The sequence below is a fragment of the Diabrotica undecimpunctata genome, chromosome 7 (assembly GCF_040954645.1).
Source record: "Diabrotica undecimpunctata isolate CICGRU chromosome 7, icDiaUnde3, whole genome shotgun sequence".
Taxonomy (NCBI): domain Eukaryota; kingdom Metazoa; phylum Arthropoda; class Insecta; order Coleoptera; family Chrysomelidae; genus Diabrotica; species Diabrotica undecimpunctata.
Genome location: NC_092809.1, coordinates 74,023,165 through 74,042,222, shown reverse-complemented (window position 1 = coordinate 74,042,222; position 19,058 = coordinate 74,023,165). Strand labels below are relative to the sequence as shown.

Here is a 19,058-nt window from a genome sequence, read left to right as displayed (position 1 = left end):
CAAGCGCTTCGCTGTCCCTTTTAAAGATGGACTCTTAATTTTCATTTCTAACTGTTCACATTCACAGCAAGTGTCTACCTGTAGACGTCCAAACTATAAAGAAAAATGTTCCTGGAAAATCTTTAAATAAAATTTATATTTCAATGAATTATTATTATTATCAGGAAATTTGGCACAAAATGGGCCATACATAATTCGCACATTCAATTTTTTGTCTAAGTAATGCTTCACTTTCCCTGTGTAATGTGAAATCTTAGTAGGAAAACCCAAAATATGAGTCAACCTGTTCTATTAAATTTTCAGACTTAACATTCCCTGAAATATTTTTTCCACGTTTACCTAGTGGTGCTTTTCCGTGTACAAGAAGCTTAGACATTCTTCGAATTCTTTCATGACTCACAGTGTGAATTCCCATGAAAGCTTTTTTGCAAACAATAATTTTTCCGCTCGAACCTGTCACGGAGTAACTAGTGTTATATCTTCTATTCTTTGGATTTTCATTTCGAGGTCATTTCGTCTCTTTTTTACTTCACACCTTCCCATAAGCCCTTGTAAGAATGAATCTTGTGCATTCTTGGTAAGCATGCTTCTGAATTTGGCAAGTATTTTAGCCCTTATGTCCACATTAACTTTTCAAAGCACTTCAAGCGACAATTTCAAAAAAATATATAATAATTTTACGTTTTAAAACCATCTTAACCTTAAAACTTACCGACAGTCTCCTCCTGGTTTTCTTGCAGGTACAACATTACCTTTATAATTTTCATATTTTTCCCCACACAGCCTCGCTTTCTTAATAATTTCTGACTTATAATTGTCTTTTTTACCTCTCTTTTTACTTTTTTCTAAATTCAGATCATTATTCGTGCAATTTATTGCAGCCATCTTGATCGATTTGTTTACAAATGACAATTCCGCGCCGAAACATCAGTCGATGACTCATGTGGTTATCGAATGGAATGGGTATTTATATTAAGCTGTATAATAGTTTATTACAGCAAGTCGAGACTGATGTCGTTTATGCTTAGAATTGAGTATAAAAAATAGATTTATGAAGAAATGTCAATATTGCCGAAAATAGACTTATGTTCTTTCTGAAAAGACCGATTCAATTATCTTTTACACTACCTAGTAAACCATTGAAGAACCTTATATTTTAAAAACGAGAACATCGAGTGAGTCTAAAATTATAAAAATGTACAGGGTGTTCCATAAAAAACCATAAAAAAATATACTTAAGTTTCCTCCTACTATACTTATAATATACTTAACCTCCTCGATATGGGCGGTCCTGTATATTTGAAATTTTTTTCAAACTATGGTCCTATCGCTATGCTTTTACCTAAATATTTTTTTTCGTATCTCTTATGGCTCTATAAAATAAAGATATACCTACTCGATCTCATGCAATACATTCCGTCAATTTACTTACCAACAGTGTTACAAAAATCTTGCAGATATTCTAACTCGTTCAAGCACGTGGGATACGAACTTTCTTCCTAGAACGAAATTATATACGACTAAAACACTATAATAGTGAAGTTATTGAACTAGTTTTATTTTATTCTATTATTTACTACGAATTATTATCATATTCATCTGTAATTAACAATAAAAATAAAATGTATTGAATGAATAGCTGTCTTTTTCTTACACATCATTTTGCCAAATGCTCGGTATTTCAAAATTTTTTTAGAAACAAATAATTAGTTCTTACAACAAATGACATATTATTTAGAGTTTAATAGTTTCAGTTCAACTTTTGAGTAACAAACCATAAGTATATACTAAAAATAACCATAACTAATTATCACCACTCTTCTTATAATTAATACATTTGAACTGCACTATCTTATATCGAATGCTACAGATGTTTAACTTCATCATTATCCCTTATGTCCCTCTAGTATTTGTAAAAGATAAACATCCGCTGAATCCACCCCGTCAAAACTGATCCTGGAGTACCGTCGATTCAATAATATACTCACAAAGATAATGCTGGCTGGAGTATTTTAAGAGCGAATGTGGGAGGTCCCTTGATGCAATAATCTAAATTTAGGGTTGGGCTCTCGCTAGAACCCCTGCCCAAGCTAACTGACCTACATGAGAGAACGACAGGTAGGGAAAGGTCGCGGAAGATAAATACAAAGTTGCTGCTATAAAAAATACAAACATGTAATTGCTATGCTTTTATATACAATACTTATGCATTAATTAAATGAGTAGTGAACAATTGAAAAATACGAACGATTATTGGCATTTAAAAGGTTTCAAGGTCATATTCACATATGAACAACTTTTTTATTATTAATTTTAGAAAAAAGTTTGACTCTTCAAAAAGTCGGTTATTGTCTTCGTTTTTCAGCTAATAATTTATTATCCTCAACCTAGCGATCGGTTTACCCCTAAAAAGACTCTTTGAAACGGAATATACCGACTAAAATCTTTTTTATTCGATTTTATATATTTTTTAAACTACAAAATGTATTTTTTTTTTATTTTTTCAGTTGGACCTTAAATTGTTATTAACAACTAACTTATAACAAAAAAGTATTTCCCGAATCGTTTTAAGTAAAATTTTTTAGGCATATCTCATCGAAATACTTTTTCTCTCTTGATAATTTTTCGAAAATACTTCATTTTTGAGTTATTTGTAATTTTTGTTGACAAAATGCCTTACATAGTAAGTTTTGGGATTTTTTTCTTAAAAACTACTAAATAAATTGCAATTCTATAAATGTTGCAGTTTCGCAACGATATATAAACATTTGTAATATGAACAGACTTTTTTGTGTTAGTTTTGATTCTCCCCGTAGTATATATAAACGAGATTTGCGTGTACAAGGGCACAGCAGTTTTAAGGGCTAAACATTCCAAGACTAGCCATCTGCGAGATAAGGGCGAGTTCCATATGCCAGATAAGAATATGTATTTTTGAAGTTAAGATCAGCGCGTCGAGACACTTCATTGCGGTCAAAATCAGAGTCGAGTTTTATCTCTCAAACCACACACATGTGTGTGCGTTTGGGTTAAGAGTACCTTAAGACACTTGCCAGCGGTCCTTTGACCGAGGAAGTCGGTTTGATGCAGAAAAGTTGAAATTAGAAATTTTGTGGTTCCTGTTATACGTCGATGAAGACGTCGTTGGTGCTGTGCTTTATGGGGTAAGCTACAATACACCATAATTTTGTTGCTGCATATATCAAGTACGTTTACTTGGTATATAGATGTCATATTTGCTTCGAACTTTTATCTGTTGTGCCGCGATCGCGATTGAACTTGATTGAGAACATTTCATTACCTTTATGTAGATTTGTATATTTTTTATATTATAATAATTTCACTATTCTTTTTGTATATATATCACAGTGTTGTGTATTTTATTACCTAATATTAACTCATAATGTGTATTATGAGTATACTTTTGCATTGAGTTTAATAATTTGTTTTTATATGACATATATATTCATATTTTTTATTTGTTGTATATTATTTCTCTCTATAACGTGGTATATATACAATCGACAGTTTTGTTTTGTTTATGGTTCTCTTTTTGTGTGTAAGTTTGTACTACATATATTCTTCTTCTTTTAAGTTTATATTCTTCTTTATTTATAATTGTAGGTATATTGGGTTATGTATATTTATGGTTTATTTCACCTCTTTTTAAAATAGAGTTTTATACAGTCCACTTGTTTTCATTTCTTTTATTTTAATATACATACCCAATCCGAAAGGGGGCAACCAGCGTGTTCTAGATTGAACAAAATATCTTCTCTCCCCCTTCAGGATGACCCCAATTGTTATATTGAGGTCATCGTATGTGCAGAACGCAACATAATGGTCCTTCGAGCCGGATCTTCTTCTTCTTTTTTTTCTGTTTTTTTGTTTGTTTAGGGTTCTATGATAGTAGGTACCTTTTTTCCATGTTCTTTTCCATGTGTAGTTGCGGTGTCCTTGTGGTAGGAGCCTTGTCGGTTATGATAACCAGTTAATATGTCATTGTTTATGGTTTCCTTATGGTAGGGACCTTATCAATTATGATAACCATTTTATTTGACTTGCTCACGGGTTCCTTATGGTAGGAGCCTAGTTGGTTGTGATAACTATTTGTTGGGGTATTTCTTTTATCTAAAAATCTACCCAGTCGTCTGCCGAAAGACGATACCTAGTCTGCTGAAAGACTATTTCTTTGTCGAGGTTCTCTTATGCTAGAGACCTTATTGCGGTTATCACAACCATAGTATAGTTGGGGTATTTCTTTTATCTAAAAAGGTACCCAATCGTCTGCCGAAAGACGATACCTAGTCTGCCGAAAGACTATTTCTTTATCGAGGTTCTCTTATGGTAGAGACCTTATTGCGGTTATCACAACCATAGTATAGTCGGGTATTTCTTTTAGCTGGAAAATATACCCAGTCGTCTGCCGAAAGACGATACCTAGTCTGCCGAAAGACTATTTCGTTGTCGAGGATCTCTTATGCTAGAGACCTTATTGCGGTTATCACAACCATAGTATAGTCGGGTTTTCTTTTATCTGAAAAGTTGCCCAGTCTGCCGAAAGACATTTTACTTTTTACGTTGTACAAGGTTTATTTACTGTATACCTTTTTGCGGTTATCATAACTATATAGTCAGGTATTTGTTTTATGTAAAAAAATACCTACTCGTCTGCCGAAAGACGATACCTAGTCTGCCGAAAGACTATTTCTTCTTTACATTCTTTGTTCCAGGTGCTCTTCTGACAGAGTCCTTCTTTTCATGGTTGTTATAACCATTTATTGTATATTTCTTTTCTACTAAAAGATACCTAGTCTGCCGAAAGACTATTTCTTTTTATATTGCTTTTTCGAGGTTCTCTTCTGACAGAGGCCTTTTTGCGGTTGTTATACCCATTTTTACATTACGGTATATCTTTCATACTAAAAGATATCCAGTTGTCTGCAGAAAGACGATTTTCTTTACATTAATTTTTAAGGTGCTCTTTTTACAGAGACCTCTTTAGGGTTTTTATAACCATTTTACATTGAGACTTCTCTTATACTGAAAGATAACTAGTCTGCCGAAAGACTATTTCCTTTTCATATCCTTTATTCAAGGCGCTCTTATGACAGAGACCTTTTCCGGTGTTTTTATACCCATTTTTTGCTGATTTTTTTTCGTACTTATTACAGTGAAGTATTTCTTTTGTCTAAGCATATACTCAGTCTGCCGAAAGACTATCTTTTTTATATACATTATTCAAGGTGCTCTTATAACAGAGACCTTTTTCAGGTTTTATACCCATTTCTTGCTGATTTGTTGATAGTGCTTTTAGTGGAGTATTTCTTTTGTCTAAGCATATACTCAGTCTGCCGAAAGACATTCTTACTTTTACTTTTTCAGGGTTTTCTTATGCTAGAGACCTTATTACGGTTAGTATAACCATTTACATTGCGGTATTTATTTTGTGAAAAAAGATACCCAGTCTGTAGAGACATTTCTTCTTTTGTATTCGTTAGTGTTTGTGAGGGTGGAAAAAGTATTTTCGGTTATTACAACCATTTTTTCTTTGTTGAATTTTTCCTGATTGTTTGGACATTAGTAACAGATTGTAATCGTTTTATGTTGGGATATATCTTTTCCTTGATAAGATACCTGGTCTGTGGAGACTGTTCTTTTTTATTTTGTTTGTAGTTGTCTTATTATAGAGACCTGCTTTCAACTATTACAAGTATCTCTTTGGTTTGTTTCTGTAAAAAATCCAGGGATTTACAATTACTCTTACTTATTCACAACCTTTTTCTTTTTGTCTTGTCAGTTTTAAATATTAGCTGCTCCATTTTTGTCTAAACAATGGAAACCCTCAAATTCAAGAGACGGTCTGCAAAGAATGCAATTCTTCGTCACTGTACTTGGATTGCAGAAAATGTTTCATTGGTCGATATTGATTATCTTTTGAAAGTTCGTCGTGAGTATTTACAGGTTGAGTATGATAAGTATGAATGCGCACAGGATGCAATCGAGAACTTATTGGTAGATTCCGCTGAAGATAGCGAGGATCGAAACATTGTAGATGATTATTTGTTTTGTAAGGCAATGGGACTTATAATATGGGAGCCCGTCCTCTCATCCTTTACGTATTATAAAGTAGGTAGTGCATCCCATTGTTCTTCTAGGTTACATGTGGGGGAAAGACCTCCCACACTTATTTCAGATTTATGCCATCTACTCAATGTAGTTAAATCTTCTCAAAATCATATGTCAAAAGACTCATCTTTTTCAAAACCTCAACCTTCTTTCGAGACAACCACGTCTCAAACACCTCGTGTGATGGCGCCTAGTTCGTCAGGTCAGCTATCCTCGACTTTAGCTCATGTAGATACTGTCCCTAAGGCGTTACCTACGGGCCTTAGCAGTATTGCATATTCCCTTCCACCTGTTGCAGTGGTAAAAGATAGTGAGTCCTACAAGATTCGTGACGCTGATACAGGCGCGAGTTCTTCTACGGGGCTATCCTTTAATGATGTACATCTCTCTGAGCCTCAGGTCCATTCTAATATTCAATCCTTACCCAAGGATTTTTCTTTGCACGACTTCCATGATGGGGTGTCTGGTGATGACGCTGCCGATTCAGCTTCGCGGGGAGCTAACCCCGATACACTTGCTCGATCAAAATCTTGGCATTGTGAGCCAAAATTATTGTCGTCTCGTGACAGAGACAATTTTAAAGAATCTAGTAACTTAGATATTGCGACCATAATTGGGTCAAAAGTTCCTAGAGTGGCATTACACCCATCTCTAGATTTAGCATTCGGGGTACATATGTTTAAAATGTACTCGTATCTTTCTCGTTTACGCCGAGTAAAGGCATTTGTGTTTTGTTATATTAGAAACATTCGTAAAAAGCAAGCCGAATTGCTTATTGTTCAAGACTTAAAAAGTCTCTCGTTTCCTCGTATATTGGAATCGTTGCCATCCGGTATTGCCAATCCGGATAATCAGTTTGATATTCCGAATTTATTTCCAGAGAAAATTATTCACCGTACAAAAGTTAGCGGTATGTTGAGGAATGCTACCATTCCTTATGCTCAAAAGCATCATTTTCTTCTTTCTTCGAACAATCTAGTTGTTTTAAAGATGTTCGAAACACACGTATGGTTGGGACAAGTAAGGCCCCAAGGTACGTCCAATTGTAGACATCATTTCGGACTTAGTTGTTGCACATTTTATAATGTTGAGAGTCCCATCTATCATTGTGTTACCTGTTCGAGATTTCTTTTTATTGCCATAGATTATGGAATATATTTTTTGCTTAAAGCTTACATAGCTTTATCTGATTATATATTTGCGCCACGTTATATTAAACTAACGGTTTTAACGTTTGGATAGTTATGACATTTTATAGTGACATTGTACGAATTCTTGAAGGTACAAAGAATTCTTAGGAGTCACACCATTTTTGTTTTTGTTCGTGTGAAAATGGCCTTTTTGTGTAAAAAAAGCCTTGTTTATTGAATAGTATAATGTTCGTATTTTATCTATTCTCTTTATTTCTTTATTTATCGTAATTTTGATTTATTATAATTGACTAAGTCTACTCCTAGCTTAGAATTAGTCGCCGCCTTTTTATCTTTTTTATCGAGAGGGAGCTAAGTCTCAACCTGAGATATAATTTGCTTATTGTTGTTCGAATTATCTTAATTATCTTTTATGGATAAAGCTTATGGAAGAATATAGTTTCTTCGTTTTACATTTTTACATTTTTGTCGTGATTATGTCTGTCCAGGTAGATTGCTAATATCTAGGGTCAGTGTTATAATTCATACGATATTTCTTTTGCCTTTGCTGTTTATTCGTTTCGAATATTGTAGTGGCCATTCGGGCTACAATTATTCTGTTTATTTGTCCTAACTTAGTTGTTTTTGCGGAGAACCATTTCCTTAGGGTTGTTAACCAGGATATTTGTCTTCTCCCAATTCCTTGCTTGTCGAAAACTATTAGAAGGTTATTTGTAGTATTTATATTGAGTGCCGTCTCTCATAGGTGTCCGAGACATCCTGATTATTGCCTTCTAATCATATACATCACTTTTCTTTCCTTCCTCGTTCTTTTTCATACGGTCCCGTTGGTTAACTGGTCCATCCATGATATCCTGAGGATTCGCTTGTATAGCTACATCTCGATGGCTTCAAGTTCATGTATTGTATCCTAGGATAATAGAGGAATGCACTTCCTATAAGAGAGGAAATCTGTTTTATGTATAGTACTGATAATTGTATAATTGTAGTGATGTATATTTAGTATGTAGTTATGTATTTCTATTCTATTATCGTTTGTTGTATAAGTTTATTGTTTTATGTATAAGTTATTGTTCTTTGTAGTCTTTTGTAAATGTATAACTTTTCGTATTCTTGTAAGTGTGGCGTTCGTTTCGTAACCGAAGAAGTGTTTACGGTTTCAGAATTTGTACAGTGCGTCGGGAGTGCAAAGTACAGTTATGTTTTATTGGCACGTATGCCAACGCGGGGAGAATGTTGCAGTTTCGCAACGATATATAAACATTTGTAATATGAACAGACTTTTTTGTGTTAGTTTTGATTCTCCCCGTAGTATATATAAACGAGATTTGCGTGTACAAGGGCACAGCAGTTTTAAGGGCTAAACATTCCAAGACTAGCCATCTGCGAGATAAGGGCGAGTTCCATATGCCAGATAAGAATATGTATTTTTGAAGTTAAGATCAGCGCGTCGAGACACTTCATTGCGGTCAAAATCAGAGTCGAGTTTTATCTCTCAAACCACACACATGTGTGTGCGTTTGGGTTAAGAGTACCTTAAGACACTTGCCAGCGGTCCTTTGACCGAGGAAGTCGGTTTGATGCAGAAAAGTTGAAATTAGAAATTTTGTGGTTCCTGTTATACGTCGATGAAGACGTCGTTGGTGCTGTGCTTTATGGGGTAAGCTACAATACACCATAATTTTGTTGCTGCATATATCAAGTACGTTTACTTGGTATATAGATGTCATATTTGCTTCGAACTTTTATCTGTTGTGCCGCGATCGCGATTGAACTTGATTGAGAACATTTCATTACCTTTATGTAGATTTGTATATTTTTTATATTATAATAATTTCACTATTCTTTTTGTATATATATCACAGTGTTGTGTATTTTATTACCTAATATTAACTCATAATGTGTATTATGAGTATACTTTTGCATTGAGTTTAATAATTTGTTTTTATATGACATATATATTCATATTTTTTATTTGTTGTATATTATTTCTCTCTATAACGTGGTATATATACAATCGACAGTTTTGTTTTGTTTATGGTTCTCTTTTTGTGTGTAAGTTTGTACTACATATATTCTTCTTCTTTTAAGTTTATATTCTTCTTTATTTATAATTGTAGGTATATTGGGTTATGTATATTTATGGTTTATTTCACCTCTTTTTAAAATAGAGTTTTATACAGTCCACTTGTTTTCATTTCTTTTATTTTAATATACATACCCAATCCGAAAGGGGGCAACCAGCGTGTTCTAGATTGAACAAAATATCTTCTCTCCCCCTTCAGGATGACCCCAATTGTTATATTGAGGTCATCGTATGTGCAGAACGCAACAATAAAAAGCTTATAATCTATAAACCTTCAAGTACAAGTCAGAATATTTTGACAAGGATAAATGGTTTCTTTCTTGCTCAAAACATGGATCCAAATATTTCGAATATGCATTTCGAGCAATCTACCGCAAAGTGTGTACGATTCCGGCGATACAGGAGCGCGGCGCGTAAACATTTTTGTTTAAATTTAAAACATTACTTCAATACAAAATATTACTTTATTTATTTAGAAAAAATAAATATTACCTACAACTATTTACCAAATATTTCTTACAATTTATTTAGAAAAAAAGATATTTCCAATTATTTTTATTAAGACAAATAACGTATTATAATTATCAATTAAAATCAATTAAAATTTTTTTCAATGCCACAATAATGTACATTTTCTTTTTTCGCTCCGTGCGTGACTGACGCGACACCTACCTGCCTTTATCTCACAGTTTTGGACCTCTCAATTTGATGTTAAACATACGTTAAATACATACGAAATGGAGGATTATTATTTAGTTTTTTAATTATATTTTTCCAGTTTATGTACAAAATGGATGTAGTATTAAGAACTGGGTTTCTAAAAATGCATCCTAATTTATCTTTTCAATCCCAAACGGAAAAATTAGTACTGGCAAATCACGTTTGTCATGTAAAAGAGCATGTAATTAAAAACAATAATAGTAAAAGTTATGAAATAAAAGCTAAAGTCATCAGACAGGCTGCAGTTAGCTTGAAGCCTTATGAAACATCATTAAAGGTATATTAATGAAATTTTTCCTATTTCAATTGCTTAAAAATGAGATATTAAACTAACACGTATGTCAAAAATCACAACCACTGGTTCAATACATATATAATAAATCAGTGCAAATCCTGGCATATGCTGATGATGTCAATATTGTTGGGAGAACCGAAAACGCTGTACGAGAGACGTATGCAGCCTTAAAAGAATCAGCTAAAAAAATGGGTTTAATAATAAACACCAACAAAACGAAGTATATGAAAATAAGCACGCAACCACAAATCCTACGACCACTTGTTATAGAAAACGACGTCATCGAAGCAGTGAACGAATTTGTATACCTGGGAACGTTTCTTAACACTGAAAATAATCTACCGCAGAGATAAATCGCAGAATTTGCACCGCCAACAGATGCTATTTTGGGCTTAATCCTCTCCTTAAATCCACAATTATATCGAGAAATGCAAAAATAAAACTCTACAAACAATAATAACCCCCAGTCCTTACATATGGTTCAGAGACTTGAACTCTAACAAAAAGTAGTGAAAACAAGGATGTTTCGAAAGAAAATTACTAAGGCGAATCTATGGAGCAGTGAAGAATGACAATGGAGTGTGGAGAAGACGATACAACTTCGAACTTTATAGAATATACCAGGAACCAGAACAAAATGACCCAACTAGAAAAACGCTTCTTGATAGACCCATTGGTCAAAGCAGAAAAGGAAGACCCAGAACAAGGTTCCTTGATAACATCGATGAGAAATATGGGAATACGTGCTTGGCGGAGGAAGGCGATGGATAGGGACGACTGGAGAGAAATTCTTGAGGAGGCTAAGACCCACGCAGGGTTGTTGAGATTATGTGATATTTACTTTTTCATATTAATAGCACAAATCCATCTTTTTCTTTTCTCTAATTTATATGTAATCTTTGGAAACCTATAAAAACTTCACTCACTATTTTTGCTATTATTAGCACAATTAAATACGCAACATGTTTTTGCACCCATTTTTGATAACATTTATGCGTAAAAGATATGTTTAATTTTGTCATATTTCGCAGCTAGGCAGGCTGGCATCGTTTCAAGTTACCCCTACCATGGTTATGCACGTAGTGAGGTGACTTATTTAATGTTTTATAACAGTGTACAGTGAAAAATATTAATCAATGCATAATTTAATATTCACCGAAAAATATAATAAAATAAAGATAGAAGTATAATACCTAATATTTATTACACATCGTTTTTATTGTCCATAATTTGAAAATTTTCGTCAACAACAGCCGGATTTCTATCTACAAAGCTCAATTTCATTGTGTTATAGAGTCGTCTTTAACATTTTTTAGAATTCTCTGGTTTACATGCACATACTGCACATAATTCTAAATTATTAGAAATACCATTATATTTTTCGTAGAAAATTTTGCGGTACATGAACAGAAATACTTTTGTATCTAAACTAGTTTTCGCGTTCAAAATAATTAAGATCGAAACAATTCTTTTCCATTGTACTTCCTGGGTACTGGATCTTCAGTAATAGCTATCAGTACATCATATTCCTTTTCTTCACTTAGAACAGTTTTGGTTCTCTCATTTTTTTCATATACAACTGACCCAGTGCGAACAAAACGATCCATTAATTTTGCTCTTACGTTTGGTTTCCTCCGTTCAGCATATTGCTCGTCATATATTCTGGATGTAAGTAATTTCTCGAACTCTCTCCTAATACCCAGATCATATCTGTTAACTCTTCTACAGAAAAAATCATTTTTAACAATAAAAACAAACCACACGGATTGATTAAAAAGGTAATAATATGAAAACTGTAATTTTTTTCAAAGCCTACTATGTTACCTTTGTAACTGACACAAATGGCCCTTTACTTATTAATAACTGCGCTTCACAATCGGCAGTTAGGAATGATTTATTAAAAATTCCTGGCAGAATATTGTTGGTATAACAATCTAAAATTGTTACATCAATTGTATATTGGTTTACTAAATTTATTAATAGCAGTTGTGAGATACCTGTATCAACGAATGTCACGGGAAAATCCTTAGTTCTCTGATCCACTATTAGTCCAGTATTTATACTAGAGATAATTATTTCGGGGTTTACCTGTCTTCATAATTACTTTTATTAAATAAGCGCGTCTCTCATTTTACAATCGTTCTTGAGACCAAATTGTGTTTCCCCCTGTGTTTAGTCAATTTAGTGTAGATTTGATTTGAAAACAATATTTCTTGTTAAATTAATCTTTGATGAGAGATACGTATTCTTTAGTATTTTTATAATTTCGATTGGAGTATTGTGGAATTAATATATTTCCAGAAATAAAAAAAAATGGACTTTATACAGTAAATCTGAAATTGATTTTGTGTGCTTTCTGACATATATAATCCGTCATCACAGTTATCGTGCATATTATATTACACGAGCTCCCCATTTGTAAGTTGAGTGTCTCACTAACACTTGGGACTTGTTTTTTATCGCGAAATAATTATCTCAACCCCTCACATAAAAGTTTGCATTGTGAAAGCCTTAGCAAATCCTTACCACCCCTCTTAACGTCACGTGCTACAGCTCAATTAAGGTTATTAATCGTTTTTAATTTGTATTTATAATACTGCTATTTGTTATATAACGGTGCAGGAAATATTACGGGAAAAAGGAATATTGCAGAGAATAGGGAGAACATGGATTAGTACGTGTTTTTTGCTGCTAATTACTACAGTTAGTGTTGCTATCCTTTCTTTGATTTGCTTTTCCAATGTTCTCTATCTTCGCAATAATGAATCTTTTTATTTCATAGACTCATCCACCTCATATCTCCAGCTTACCTTATGTGACTCAGATACTGACCATTAATATTGATAGCATATTAGTGTTTTGAATGGGTCTGCTATGGGTAAGTAAAGAATGCTGTTCTGATTTTTTTAAATGTCTAATACTTTAAAATGTGTAATAAAATATTCAAGTTCTCATTGTACCTTAGATTAAATCGTGGATTAAATTAGTTTGTTGTGCTTCCATCGTAACAAAACAGATACTTTGTGAAATCTTAAAATTTTAATTATATGTATACAGGATGCGGCAGATAAACGGCCAATTAAAATTATCTCGAGAACTAAAAGGTAACTAAATCATAAAAATTTGAATGAAGGGGTGTTGAAGAGTGAACTGTTTAACGAAAATATTTTCATCTACTTGCTACTTCCGATTATACCGTAAGTTCCTTATAACATTTTTTGTTAATACTTCCCTATACCCACTGTGAACCGTTTTTGAGTTATAATGGTTTTTATAGTAAAATTTTCACTTTTACACTTTTCTACCATGTATATAAAGTTCAATATCCTCTAATATAATTTGAATAAAAGTTTAAATTTTTTAGGAGCTTATTAACCACATACAGCTTTCTCGTTTACTGCGTAAAGTTGCCTTTTTCATTATACAGGGTGCTGTCAGAATTGGCATAAAACCGGCATCCTAAATTTTCGCCTAATTCCTTTTTTTTTCAAACCCTGAATGTGATTCATTATTTTAAAATAATACGTTTCTCACTATCGATCTGTATTAGCATTCCCTATACCTATCTCTTGCAATTTTCAAATAAATTAACTTCATATATTCATTTTTCTCACAAAAAATTTATTTATCAAGTAGCCTATGGAATATATATATATATATATATATATATATATACACTTGAGTGCAAAACAATCCACTCAAAAGCGATATTTAAGATTACACCTTCTGTTTTAATGTAACAAGTATGAAAATAACAAGATGTAATGTGCGAACAGTAACTTTATTATTGAACTTACAAAAACCGCTATTTCATTATTTGGAACATGCATTATAAAAACAATATGCTATACGAACAGAGTTTCTCAAATATTCATCATTGGAACTATCCCAAGAAAGACGTAATGAACAGAGAAATCATCAATTACGAAATGAATTTTTTATTTTTCAATATCTGATATTACCACCCCTATTCCTAATTACACTTTCCAGTCGATTTCGCATGGATCGGATGACTTTTCTAATAAATTCTTGAGGCATTGCTTTCCATTCTTCATTAAGCGCAGCTCTCAATTCCATTATGCTCTTTGGTGCATGATTTCTGTTTCGGACCCTTCGTTTAAGCTCATCCCAAACATACTCTGTTGGATTTATATCCGGGCTCAACTCAGGCCAATTATTGTAGGTATACCGATCTCAGTCAGATAGTTGGTGGTGACTCGTGCGGTATGACATCGTGCATTATCATCCAATAAAATAAAGGTATCACCAATAAATCCCACGTATGGAACCACATTTCCTCCAAAATATCTCTGATGTAACGATCCACCGTTAAACCTCCATCACGTCCTCCACCAGGCACGAAAACCAACTCGGTTTTCCCATCCATGGAAATGCCTGCCCAAAATATACAAGTACCGCCTCCATATGATACAATTTCTCGTATACAACATTGAGCAAATCGTTCTCCTGGCCTTCTATAGACTCGACGCCTCTTTTCGTTGCCATGTAGGCAGATCCTACTTTCGTCGTAGAATAATACCTGACTTCATTGATAGTCGTCCCAATCCAAATGTTCGCGAGCAAATTCTAGTCGCCTTTACTTCTGGGCTGCAATTAGCTTGATAATCGTAGCTACCCTTTTTGGTGTCAGGTTGGCTGCTTTAAGTCTCTTTCTAACTGTCCAAACGCTAGTAACCACACCTCGGACCTCTCTAAGCTCTTCTTTGAGATTAGCACCAGTCAAATGTCGATTTCTCAGAGATTTAGATACAGGAAATCGATCATCTCTCTCCGTTGTTGTTCGTTTACGGCCTCCTCCTTGTCGGCGGACATAATCACCAGTATCTTGGTACCGACGATATACTCGGGACACAGCAGCTTGGCTTAAATTTAGTCGATTTGCCACGGCCCTCTGACAGGTCTTCTTTCAATAATGCTACTGCTTGAGCTGCTTTGACAGATGTGGTATCCATTCGTTATGCAGTTGCGAACTTAATTGACTAATGTTTTAGTGCATCGCTACGGAAATTGATGCCTACGATGTTAACCGAAACCGAAAGCAAACAATATGTGATTTTTTGAGTTTTGGAGTTTGTGTTTTTAGTTTAGTCAAACATTTATTTAAATGGTTGTTGCCTTTGTGGGCCACTGTTATATTATGTTAGGCTAAAAGATTTATTAATTATTCGGATAAACCTTTTATATATGGAAGAGTTGTATAAGTAGTTTTGATACTGTTGGGTTTATTATTATTTGTATTTTAAAATTTATGGTCACTGTTATATTATGTTTGGCTAAAATATTTATTAATTATTCGGATAAACCTTTTATATATGGAAGAGTTGTATAAGTAGTTTTGATACTGTTGGGTTTATTATTATTTGTATTTTAAAATTTATTAAGTCTTGATTTGAAAATAGTTTCGATTAGATGTTCGGGATATGCATTATTTTGAAGTGCATTTTTTGCTCACTGCGCCGAGCTTTCGACATTCTCTCTGATGTCTTCTTCAGGGCTTCCGGGATCTTAGTCTCCCGACCCCGTAGACACTACTACACTGATTAACTACTAATTCAGAAACAAATTCAGAAGAAACTATTTTTTATTCGTGAAATATAGGGGATTTTTTTTTATTACGAAATATGAGAGTATAAAGAATGATATTAAAGTCAGATAAAAACTAACGAGTTAAAAATTGAAAATATTTCTGAATGTATCAAACACACATTTATTTATCACAACACATTGTGATCAAAATTGACCCACCTTGGTCAGCCCAAGGTTAAACATTTACCCTGATGGAATAATTATTAAAAGTCACATCATTACTCCATCCAATTGTCGAGAAGATGAGTAAGCATATTCTTAAGTAAAAAATAAATTATATCAGGTGTATCTTATATTTACAGTAATTGATGTTTTATGGGCTTTAAAGTCTTTTGCTTTCTGTGGATTGAATTATAATTATAGAACACTATATTAACTTTTTATGCTTAGTTAATTTATATGAAAACTAGCTGACCTGCCTAACTTCGTATCGCTATAAAATTAAATAATGTATCATAATAATTAGTTCCTCTTTAGAGTCTGTAACATCTTTAAGTAACAGAAATCTTAGGGTAATGAAATGAATCCGGTCGAGGTGTCATTAGCGGGTACTATTTCCAATATCTAACAATTGCTTTGAAAACACAATTGCACTTTTATCTTGTAGCAAAAACACTGGCATGTTATTTGTCAATAGGAGCGTCCTTAGATGACGCCGCAAATTGAATGATGTTAAGCATGCGTTTAGGTCGTCCGCACCAGTTAATTGGGGAATAAATATTTAATAAGGAACAGTCTGAAAATAGAATCATGGCTCCACCAAAAATGTTTTTGATTGTCACGAATATCTTTCAAAGTTCTGTCCAGTACATATAATGACCTCTTGTGGGCCAATGTTCATTCATCCTCTTTTTCTTCTTTTTATGTATGGTAATGGTAATTTCAAGGCAAAATTTTTAATTCGTTCGCCTTCCAATAAAGTTGCAGATATCCAGATAAATCTAACGCTAGGACTACTGCGATATGATCATTGCCAATAACAATAAAAAGATTAATGTCTGTTCTGTCCATGGCGACCCATGGGAGGTGGAATAAATAAAGATAAAAGCAACCAATTGTAAACCATCATGAAATATTCAGAGGATATTAATATTACTCGTATAATTTTCAGGAGTCGAAGCCGACACCCTCCCCCCTAGCTCTGCTAGCGGCCACGTGTAGCAGAATAGGTCCGACGTCTGGCGATACCCCAGCAACAGTCACCATGTCAACGACGCCAACACCGACAAACGTCAATATAAAGGGCGTACCTATGTCAGCTAGTCCTCAAGTGGTAAGCGTTCCCGTTGGACTACCCCAGCAACTACAGCAGCAGTTACTTCAACAACAAGCGGGAGCTGCGCAGTTGGTCAGCGCAGCAGCTGCGGCTGGGCAAAATGCTGCACTAGCATATAACCTCATGCAGCCTATGCAAACTGTTACTGTCGACGGACAAGAAGCGCTTTTTATACCCGCCATGTCGTTAGCTGCTGGTAAGTAAACACGGATATGTACTATTTCTGTTTTCCATGTATTTACGTAAGAAACACGCTCGTTGTGCTGCGATATGAGTTCTTTCAATTAAAGCTCTCCGATGATTATCTTTAACTTTAAACTCCAAATCTTTTAATATTGTACTCAAGAATGTTTTACTTGTAGAAATAATTTCTTTAGCCTGCAGCTCATTGATCAACGCTTCACGGGTTACATTTTCTCATGTTGTCTCTTCATGTTAGATAAAAAGTATGTGTTTTATCTCGCCATGTATTAATGACGCACGGGTAAAGAACCATAAACGCAACTGTAATGTGTATCGTTTTAAGTATGTTATTAACAACGTCCGAAAGAAATCCAGGATACTTTTTGAATAATATATATGAAAACGGATAATGCGAGTGAATAATAAAAGTAAAAAGTAATGGCATGTCTCGCAAAACAGAAAACCAAAAATGGTATATATATATATATATATATATATATATATATATATATATATATATATATATATATATATATATACATATATATATATATATATACATATATATATATATATATATATATATATATATATATATATATATATTGTTGTGAATTTATTAAAAGGTTCAATATTTATAACACTTACGGATTTAATTTATTTCTTTATTTATATTAACTTATCTGACAAATTTATATATATCCGTACGTTACAAATTCGCGAGCGCGAGTTCAGAATTAACTGGCCCTCCATATAAAAATGTTGTATTTATATACGAAATCCTGATATACTAGAACAGCATCGAAAGATCGCTTTGTCTTGCATCGAAAAATCGAGAAATATCTAGTTGGAGAATTCACCACAATTTTGAATCTAGAACCTCCGCCAAATTTCTACAACAAAACAGAATATTATTAGTCATCATATATTTAGGCCAGTATATATTTATCGTAACATTGCCCCCCTCTTAAAAGATGGTTCCTCCTGGAACCTTGTCGGGACTGGAACCGGAACTGTATGCTGGTATCGGCAACTGGACCCTCTTTTACAACTTCCAGTTGTATAAAAATGACAAGGGACGGTTTTCTCTCCGCACAAGGTACTTAGCGGATTGCAACAGACTAACACCTGGACTTCGGTGTCTTTGAAGATCTCCTCCACCATATTTCGGATAACCCTCCAATCTAATTGGCGGCACTCCAACTTTGGCATGGCTAACTTTTGCACGTCGGACTCTAGTACGTGCTCTCTCAATTGAAGTAAGGCTTCCCATACATCTCGGTAGGTAGGTTGGTCACGGGCAGTGTCTTTTGTTACCAGGTAGAAAAGGTAACGTGATGCATCTTGGAGTTTCAAGGTTTTACCGGGAGCTGGCACCTGGCATTGCAGTTCTGCAACTCGACCAAACTTCCTTCGAAAGACGGATGCCAACCCTGGTGCGTCTTTGATACTGGCCGGGATGGTAAGGGCCAGCGAGTAGTCATCGGGGAGCGCGAGTAGATCTTGCTTTTCTTCAGTGGTAACACCATGTCTTGCTTTACCGGTACCTCCATAGGCACCCATGAATTCCTCAAACGTGAGGTTAAACACATCTTGGACTTGGTTTACTTC

At 34.1% G+C, this 19,058-nt stretch overlaps 1 protein-coding gene across 4 annotated transcripts in view; it reads left to right on the top strand.

Moving 5' to 3' along the window:
* LOC140445488 (uncharacterized) overlaps positions 1–19,058 on the top strand; it is a 54,203-nt gene that overhangs the window by 9,703 nt on the left and 25,442 nt on the right. For 3 of the 4 annotated variants that reach the window (XM_072537535.1, XM_072537536.1, XM_072537538.1), the window contains exon 2: positions 17,100–17,460. In XM_072537535.1, coding sequence (XP_072393636.1) covers positions 17,100–17,460 — 361 coding nt within the window. Of the gene's footprint in view, positions 1–13,167; positions 13,260–17,099; positions 17,461–19,058 lie in introns of those variants that run through there. The other variant, XM_072537537.1, reaches the window with a different exon arrangement.